This window comes from Manis javanica, chromosome 16, assembly GCF_040802235.1.
Source record: "Manis javanica isolate MJ-LG chromosome 16, MJ_LKY, whole genome shotgun sequence".
Classification (NCBI taxonomy): Eukaryota; Metazoa; Chordata; class Mammalia; order Pholidota; family Manidae; genus Manis; species Manis javanica.
This window is the reverse complement of record NC_133171.1, coordinates 20,210,395-20,220,306: the sequence shown is the minus strand read 5'-3', so window position 1 is coordinate 20,220,306 and position 9,912 is coordinate 20,210,395. Positions and strand designations below refer to the sequence as shown.

The 9,912-nt window shown below is 39.8% G+C and overlaps 2 protein-coding genes and 1 pseudogene across 2 annotated transcripts; 2 read left to right on the top strand and 1 right to left on the bottom strand.

Moving 5' to 3' along the window:
* Positions 1–797: 797 nt before the first annotated feature.
* Positions 798–2,979, bottom strand: H2AC1 (H2A clustered histone 1). The gene is made up of 2 exons (XM_017640314.3): positions 2,521–2,979; positions 798–1,070 (listed from the first exon to the last, which is right to left on the bottom strand). Exons 1-2 carry the CDS (start codon positions 2,903–2,905, stop codon positions 1,063–1,065), a joined length of 393 nt encoding a protein of 130 aa, XP_017495803.1. The 5' UTR covers positions 2,906–2,979; the 3' UTR covers positions 798–1,062.
* Positions 2,980–3,094: 115 nt separating this feature from the next.
* Positions 3,095–7,202, top strand: H2BC1 (H2B clustered histone 1). The gene is given in 4 exon segments (XM_073224283.1): positions 3,095–3,101; positions 3,150–3,237; positions 3,239–3,629; positions 6,898–7,202. Coding segments are annotated over 3 exon segments (369 nt in total). The 3' UTR covers positions 3,513–3,629; positions 6,898–7,202.
* Positions 6,910–7,449, top strand: LOC140846710 (small ribosomal subunit protein uS17-like; annotated as a pseudogene).
* The last annotated feature ends 2,463 nt before the right edge of the window (positions 7,450–9,912 follow it).

Genomic DNA, 9,912 nt, shown 5'->3' with positions numbered 1-9,912 from the left:
AATAAACATCTAACTTGGAATAACTTTAGATTTACAGAAAAATTATAAAGATAGGTACCGAATACCCCTCACCTGGTTTTTCTATTGTCAATATATGTGCATTTGTCACAATTAAGGAAGTCACATTGGTACAGTACTGTGAACTGAACCCAAAACTTTGGATTTCATTAGATTTCATCTGATGTTCTTTTCCTGTTCCAGGAGCCAATCTAAAATACACAACATTTACTCTTAACGTCTCCTTAGCTGCCTCTTGGTTGTGAGTTTCTCCTTGTTTTTGATTACCTTGGTAATTTTGAGGACTCATAGTAAGACATTTTGCATAATACTCCTCAACAAGGCTTGTCTGATGTTTTTCTCATGGTTAGACTGGGATTATGGGTTGTTGGAAGATCAGAGAAGTGAGATGCCTTTCTTAACGTCACACTATGACACATGCTGCCAATGTGGCTTACCACTGATGATAACATTCATCATCTGGCCGAGGTAGCTGTCAGGTTTCTTTACTGTGGTTACTCCCTTTCTTCCCTGATTTTCCACACCCTTTGCTTGGCAAGTCTGGGGAGTTAAGCTCTACCTGCTTGGTGGGGGAGCATCTATATAAATTATTTGGAATTAATCTCCTTAGATTTTTCACATATCCCTCATTTATTTGGTCATTTATTTAAATCACTGTTATTCTGATTTTAAGATTTCATTAAAAAAGTTTTAATTGCCATGTTCTAAATGTTACTGAACCAAAGAAACCTGGATCTGCTGGCCCAAGCTGCAGCAAGTCAAACACTGACACTGGGGTGTAATGAGAAAAATAAGACATTTATTGCAGGGCACCAAGCAAGAACAGGTAGGTAGCTAATGATTAAGGTCCCGAGCACCCCATTAGCTTACAAACAAGTATTTTTTAAGGCAAAATTATAAGGGTTTGCAGGGTATGTGATCAGCTTGTGCCCATTCTTCTGGTCAGTCAGTCGTGAGATACGCCATTACCTCGGGAATCTTAGTCATCAGCCCCCTGGCTCCACCCAGCATCTGTGGTCAGCTGGTGGCTCATCTAGTGCTGGTCTAAGTTCCTACAAAACATTTTAAGGATATATAAGTCGAGTTTACTTATGGCCGTGAGGAGGAGCTAAGACTCCTATGTCTGTTTAGTTCGCTTTATCTTGTTTGCAACCTTCTGTTTTCCTTAATCTCCACCTAGTTTAATTCCCACACTATGGGGCATAATGGAGGGACTTGGGATTCTCTTTGTTAATGAGAAGTCTAAGGGGCTTTACCAAGAATAAGGAGTACCTACTTAGTTTCACAAACATTATCTAATTTATTCAATATACTTGGGGATTGCCTTTTTAGTTTTCAAAAATTTTCCTTTCGTGCCCTCCCCATTTGCATGCCTTAATTGGTATTTACGCATTCATTCAAGATATGATTGACTCCTCCATAACTTGATTGCCCCCAACTGACATATTTTGTAGTTCATTCTCATCTTTAAACTTTACAGAACTTTATACTTTTCTTCGTACCTTCACACGTCTTGTGTGCAGATCTCAAGTATTTAGCAATGACTTTTGTATTTTTAGATAACCAATGAGATTATTTGAGTAAAGTAATTGAACATTGTAAATTTATATTTGTCAGTATAACCAAACATTCCTTTCCAATTTCTCTTTATACAGTGCAGTCAGATCAAATGAAACCTTCTGTAGTTCAAGTTTTGAAAAATCTAAAATTGTTACAAATTGACACCTTGTCAAATTCCTGCCTATGAAACTGACAGTAGTATCTCTTTATTACACACAGTACTAGCTTTGAAATGTATTTTTTAAATCAATTTTGAGAATCAACTTTATCTTCCATTAATCAAGCAATATTCATATATGCCCTTCCACTACATTTTAACATTAACTTGCTTTCTTACTGACATCTAAAGACTTCACTATGAACCATACTAGGAAATTCCTTTTCAGAAAGTCCTTTGGAAAAACCACATAGCCTTGCCAGATCGGCTAATGTGCTCTGGGATCACCACCAGTTAAACTGGAACTTTAAAAATTACGTCGTTTTAATCCATCATAAATTAAGCATGGTCTTTAACTCATTTAAATACAGGCCTTAAAATAGGATTCCCTGTTCGCCCTGACTCAAGAATGTGATCTTAATGCTAGAGTAATTGAAATTGGAATCTAAGGACTCCAGCATATGTTGACTAAACCTCGCACAAGCCGATCCACCCAATGGTACCTTAGGGTCCATTTTAACTTTTGCCTCTAGTGATGCTATTGAGCCAATGAGGGCAGCTCTGAAAAACTCAAAAGCGGGGTTTGAGTACTGTGATTTTAGGAAGATTTTAGTTTGTATATATACTTAACAGTCCATTGTTGGAGAACAATTTACATCTCTATCATCCATGACCGCCTTCACAGTTAACTAAATGGCTCTGAAAAGAGCTTTTGTTTTATTTCACTTTCCACACGCCCAGGCCGAATCATTCACTGGGATTCACCACCTGCAGTATCTACTCACCTTGGCCTTTGATGACGCTCGTCTTCTTGGGCAGCAGCACAGCCTTAATATTTGGGAGGACGCCGCCCCGCGCGATGGTGACTTTGCCCAGCAGCTTGTTGAGCTCTTCGTCATTGCGGATGGCCAGCTGCAGGTGGCGCGGGCTGATGCGCGTTTTTTTGTTGTCGCGGGATGCGCTGCCGGCTAACTCCAGAATCTCAGCGGTCAAATACTCCAGCACCGCAGCCAGGTACACAGGAGCGCCTGCCCCGATGTGCTCTGCATAGTTGCCCTGGCGGAGAAGACGATGGATCCGACCCACCGGGAACTGCAAGCCGGCTCTAGAAGCGCCAGACTTGGCCTCAGCACGCGCTTTGCCGCTCTGCTCTCCGCGCCCAGGCATCATCGGTTGGGACGGGTAGCAGCGAAAAAACACCTCCCTGGAAGGACGTTGCTGGGACTGTTTATAGTCAGACGGTGGGATGTGAGTTGCCGTCTGATTGGCTGGTGGTCGCCTATCCAATCAGAAAGTCTTACTAAAAGCACCTCATTTACATAACGCCTCAGGCAATACCAGTTACATACAGGCTGCTCGATGGTCAGTGCGGTGTCCCGCCCTTTCTAAAGCTCCCAACTTTTTTCTTATGAAGATTGGAGGCTAGAAGCTGTCAGTCTACAACTGTGGTTTTCAAAGGATACCGCTTTTCCCAAAAAAGGCTTCAAGGAAGCTGTGACTAAGGCAGAAATGGAAAAGATGCTGCAAGGAAAGCTCCTCGAATCACATTCACAAAGTGCTGAGGCAGGTCCACCCTGACCCTGGCATCGTGAATTCGTTTGTCAACATCTTCGAGCACATCGCAGGCGAGGCGTCGCGCCTGGTGCGTTGCAACAAGCTCGGCCCTCACCTCCAGGGAGACCCGATGGCCGTGCGCCCGCTGCTGCCCGGGGAGCTGGCCAAGCACGCCGTGTCCGAGGGCACCGAGGCCGTCACCAAGTACACCAGCGCCAAGTAACTTGTAATCTGAAACAGCGTTTATTTCCCAAAGGCTCTTTTAAGAACCACCCAACACTTTTCTGAGTAAAGGCTGTGGGTTCGTTTCCTAACTAGGAACAGATCCTGTTTTTGTAAGGTAGGTGCTTGGGTGTACTTCAAGCTCCTGAACCTGGTTAAATTTGCTATCCATTTTAGTAAGTTTTGGTAAGTTAAGCAAATTGGTCTCTAATTTTGTCTCCCCTGTATTTGTAACCATGACTCCTTTATTATCCTTAATTTTGTATTTGTGCTTTTTCACTTTTCACAAGCCACATTAGTTGTTGGTTACTCTTTTGTTTTTTCAAAAATGTATTTACTTGCTAATTATGTTTGCATTTATTAGTTTTACTGGCTGTCTTTTCCTAATTGTTTTTTTAATGTTTTCATTATTTAACCTTTATGCTTTCATAGCTTCACTTTTTTTCCCCCAGCTTCTTTAGTAGGATGCTTACTTTATAGACCCATCTTCACGTTGCAGAATTTTGATCTAAGTGAGTTTTAGTTGCCACGATTTAGTTAAATAACACCAAATATCCAACAACCCATTTCAGATTTCATTCATGGTGAGTAACTGTATAAATCACAAACTTTACTGCTGGCTCTTCAGTTCACAGGTCACTGTGCAAATAACAGATGCACATCATGATCAGGGACTTTCAAGTCACTTATTTAAAAATTTGTGGGTGACTGAGCACTGCACATTTTGTTCAGTTTACGCACAAGTAAAAAGCATGTATTTTAGTTGCTTCCTTGTCTCCCAATGATAAAGTTACATGACAAAAATTAAGAGAGGGATTCAACTGACAAGATGAAAGAGCAGCAAAGAATAAAAAGTATGACTTTGGACATGGAATTCGAATTGAACATAAACAATTATAATCAGAAGAATTAGCTGACTGTGGGAATGTTGACACTGTCACTATTGAGAGAGTCCAGCTATGCAACTAGAGGAACTTAGTGAAGGTGAACTTGCTGACATACGTAGGAAGTGTTTGTGACAAAAAGGATGAAGTTGTACCAGAGAAAGTGAAGCTGGCAAACACTTCATATTAAAGAACTTCTCAGGGATATTTCATGACATTAAAAATGCAAAGGATAACATGTTGAAGCTAATCCAAATTTGGAAAGAAACATGACAATTCACTAAAGTGGTATAGGAATGATGCTCACACTATATCAGAAGCTCTATGATGAAAAGGCAAGTGCTGTTAAACAATTCCTTTTTGTTTTTCTCTTCACATGGGATTTATTTAATTTATTTTTATTTTGGTATCATTCATGTACAATCACATGAGCAACATTGTGGTTACTAGATTCCCCCCATTATCAAGTCCCCACCCCATACCCCATTACAGTCACTGTCCATCAGCATAGTAAGATGCTATAGAGACACTACTTGTCTTCTCTGTGCTGTACTGCCTTCCCCGTGCTCCCCCCAACCTTATGTATGCTAATCATAATGCCCCTTAATCCCCTTATCCATCCCTTCTCACCCATCCTCCCAGGTCCCTTTCCCTTTGGTAACTATTAGTCCATTCTTGGGTTCTGTGAGTCTGCTGCTATTTTGTTCCTTCAGTTTTTGCTTTGTTCTTATACTCCACAGAGGAGGGAAATCATTTGGTACTTGTCTTTCTCCGCCTGGCTTATTTCACTGAGGATAACACCCTCTAGCTCCATCCATGTTGTTGCAAATGGTAGGATTTGTTTTCTTCTCATGGCTGAATAATATTCCATTGTGTATATGTACCACATCTTCTTTATCCATTCATCTACTGATGGACACTTAGGTTGCTTCCATATCTTGGCTACTGTAAAAAGTGCTGCAATAAACATGGGGGTGCATATGTCTTTTTGAAACTGGGATCCTGCATTCTTAGGGTAACTGTTCAAGTATTCTTGATAATTAAAAAAAAACTTTCTCAGTGTTTTAATATTTTAAATTACAATGTCTTAAATAAATATTAATTTTTTTCATTCCCCAGTTAAGTGAGTTTTTAAATTCTGGATACAAATTTTTAGGGATCATGTTACAATCATGATTTTTCCCATGGTATTAAGATTGCTTTGCATAGTCATTTTTAAGATTTCACACTACCTGAAGAACTGCCTGTATTTATACTTTGTCATTTCTTAGTGTAAGCATTTAAATCTATCATTTTCCTTCTGAGCCGTGCTTCACCTTATTCCCATAGGTTCTGTAAATATTCTAAATTTTCATTAACATGATTGATGCTAAGAGAAGCAGATTCCTTCATATCCCTCTAGAAGCCTGGAAGTTGTCATAGAAAAATGAAAGCAGCTGTTCAACTGTCTTTCCTTAGAGTTGCACATCAAATGTGGACCAAGAACCCAGCTTTATGGAACTTGGTGGAACAAAGGTTGGAATGGATTTGCAACCTCTGAAGACTTTAGTAATTTCAGCAAATAAGGGTAAAGCGTTAGTCCAAGACAGTCCATATGAAAGTAGAGAAAACACAGGGTTGTTGTTGTTTTTTTTTCAGGTTTTAAAATATGTTTTAAGGTGCTGTCTGTCTGTTGCCCACCTCTCAATCCCTGAGTAACAGAGGATGGCCAGATAGAATTTTCTGAGGAAAAGTTCATGGACAAGTTAGGGTTCTGTTTTAACTACAGTAAGGTCTGGTTTGGTAGAGGCACAGTAAAGTACCTCTAGCTGTTTACTCCTCCCTGAAATCACTGCAGTGACCCTCACTGGAACTCACCCTGGAAGCAGGGGAAAAGCTGTCTTTCCCTAATTCAAGGCTGTGGTTTTGTTAACATCACACAGCAGAGAACATAATGGGTACCAATAAGAGAAGGGCTGGGGAGAAGGACCTAGATGGTATAATTATCTTAAAGCCAGCATAATGCCTCTGAACGCAGAAAGGGAGAAGGAGCAGCCCTTAAAGAGATGCTTTCCAGTTTCCTCCGAGATGGGACTATGAGATGATGGGGAACCCCCCCAGGGAGGCCAGAGCCAGACGGAGCCGGGTCACCTGAACCAAGGTCCACTGCACTGTTTCAGCAGGTGGGCTTTGCCAGCCCTTTGTGTCGGGCTAGTCATAGGCAAGTGGCTATATTTTGTGGTTTCTCCTTATTTTGTCTTCCAAAAACAGGTTTTAAAAATTGTGTTTCCCTTTTCTCCACTCTGTTCAAACATTCACTCATTAAATGACTGTGTGTACCTAAGGGAACAAGACAGGGGAGGTCCTGACTCTCACTGTTTCCTTTCTAGTATATATAGTAAAGTAGACATAAACACGCCTCATTTCGGTCAGTTTTCAATAAGGGAGATAAATTAGATGCACAAGGAGGCCTTTGCATTTCTGTAGCTTACTCCAAAATATTTAAGTCCTGCTTATTTGCAGGTGGTCAGGAGGATGGCAGACATTCAGACTAAGTGTGCCTACTAAAAGCGCTGACCGTCTTTCAAAATAAGAATAAGGTCCTGCTTGTATATACTGGCAAGGAGACTCTCCATGACACAAGAACATCGTCTGGGCCTCAAAATGCCAAAGAATGCCATTGAGGGCACCTACATCAACAAGAAATGCCCCTTTACTAGTAGCATGTCCATCTGAGGACAGATCCTGTCTAGCGTGGTGACTGTGATGAAGACATTCAAGACTACTGTCACTCACCTAGACTACAGCTATAACCAAGGGACAACTGCCTTGAGAAACATCACAAGAACATGTCCATGCACCTGTCCCCAGGCTTCATGGATGTCCAGATCAGTGACATTGTCACACTGGGCCAGTGCTGGCCTCTGAGCAAGGTTGTGTGCTTCAACTTCCTCAAGGTGACCAAGGCTGGCTGGCACCAAGAAGCAATTCCAGAAGTTGAGACTGGATGCCTGCCCCCTCTTTCCAAACAAAATAAAACTATTTTCCCATTCAAAAAATAAAACAGAATACTAAAGCCCAGATAGTATGAAGAAAATTTTATGCGAATCAATGTTTAACTAAACCTTAGGAGCAGTTAGTTACTATGCAATGTATATCGGTGAATTGTGTCGTGTAAGAGGATATGTCCAAGTCCTACCCCTGGTACCTATGAATGTGAACTTTGTTGGAAATAGAGTGTAATGAAGATGCAATTAAGAATGAGATGAGATCATCCCGGATTTGGGTATACTTGTAAGAGAAAGGAGAAGGACAATCACAGGGCACAGAGATAGAGAAAAGGGCCATGTGGAAAGCAGGCAGGCAGAGATTGGAGTGATGCAGGCCAAGGAACACTAGCTATTCCACCCACCACAGAAGGAAGCCAGGAGAGGGGCATGGAACAGATTCCCCCTCAAAGCCTGCTGGCACACTTTGATTTTAGACCTCTGGCCTCCAAAGCAGTGAAACATATTTCTGTTGTTTTAAGCCCCCTAGTTTGTATAACTTGTTGCAGCAGCCCTAGGAAACTAATAAATGGAGTTTCCTAATAAGGAATTCATTTTCCAGAAGAGGTTATCATTTCACCTACTTCAACTTCTTCAGCTCTGCATCTGCAATCACATGAGGGCTGACAGAAGTAATATGAGAAATCATGTTTCAATGATAGAAATGATGATCAGTACATGTGTTTTTAGCAGACGCATGTGCATGAATGGAGTAGGATACCCTACCCAGTATCCTGTGGCCAGAGAATTGGCACCCTTGATGAAGGAATCAGTCTAACTGCTAAGGAAGATTCAGTCATCTGATCCCAAGAGAATTATTGGTGGAATACTGCCATCTGATTTTTATATCATCTGTCTCCAGTCTACTATTTATGTAAAATATTAATTGGAATCCCTAAACAGGAATTCTTAACTTACTATACTATGTATTTCTTTAGAAGTCTACTTGATACTTTACACTATATAAATTTTCTTAAAATAAATTTGCATGTAATAAAATGTGAATTTTAACCATGAAGCATTACCAGGTTGATATTCAAAATATTTTTTTAAATATTTGATACAATAATATTTGTGTTGAAAACAGCATGATCAAAATTATAGTATTTTGAGGTTGTGATGAGCATAAATATTTTGAGATGTGTAACCAGATCTGTGACCACAGTGAGGAATGAAGCTGTGATTTCCATTAGACACAGGAGTGGCTTAATATGACTGGTCTGTTTGCTACACTCATTTCTGAAAGGAATGCTAAAGTTCAGTTAATGGTTAGTGAAAATAAAAATTGTTCTCATCTAGGATTAATTTGTTCATTGGGTGGAGAGTGAATTTTAGGGAGACATGTTAGGAGCAGTGAGACAGGTTCAGAACAGTAATCCAAGTGAGAGATGATGGGGCCTGGGACAAAAATGGCGGTAGTGGAGATGGTGAAAAGTAGTCAGATAAAAATACATAGGAAATAAAATCGACATATTTTGTAGATGAAGTGGGGGCTAAACATAGGGACTTTCAAGACAAAAATACATTTCTGACTTGCACACCATGTAAATGGGGTGGCCTATGGGTTCAGGGAACTTTGGAATTTGAAAACACTTCTGTCAGGATAGATTGGACATCTTATGAAGAGAATTTGGAGGTGGCTAAGCAACATCAGAGCAGTGATGTTGAGAAGGCAGTTGAATTTTCTGGTCCGAGTTCACGTAAAACCCTGGACTCCAGATATAAATCTGAGTCATCTGTCATAGGTGTTTGGAGCAAGGTGTGTGGTTTAGGCCTAGACAGAGGTCATTGCTACAGTGTCCAATGTGGTAGCCACTTTTAGTTATTGAGTACTTGAAAGGTTGCAAGTCTGAACCATACTCTAAGTATAAAATATGCATTGGATTTCAAAGACCTAATTTTTAAAAATGTAAATTATAATTTAATCTGTATTACATATTTATTTCAATATATTGAGTTAAAATATTTTATTTAAATTATTATCACCTATTTATTTTTCTTACTTTAAATATGGCTACTGGAAGGTTTAAAATTGCATATGTGGCCAATATCTGTGGCTTGCATTTTATTTCTTCTGAACATTTTTGAAATTGAAAACATGCTCTGCTAAAGACATTAAGAGAATGAAAAGACAAGACCACAGATAGAGAAAATATTTGCAAATCATGTATCTGATAAAATATTTTTAAAAAATACTTGAAACTCAGCAGTAAGAAAATAAACCCAATTAAATAATAGGCAAAAGATCTGGGCAGACACTTCACCAAAAAGACATATAGATGGCAAATAAGCATATCAAAAGATCTTTAACATCATTATTAGGAAAATGTAAATTAAAACAGTGAGATATTAGTCATTAGAATGGCTGAAATGCAAAACGTATTACCAAATGCTGGTGAAGGTGTGGAGCAACAGGAATTCTCATGCATTGCTGGCAGGAATGCTGAATGGCACTGTCACTTTAGAAGATAGGCAGTTCCTTGTAAAGCTA

Coding starts and splice junctions, on each gene's coding strand:
- H2AC1 (XM_017640314.3), bottom strand. CDS start 2,905: ATGATGCCTGGGCGCGGAGAGCAGAGCGGCAAAGCGCGTGCTGAGGCC.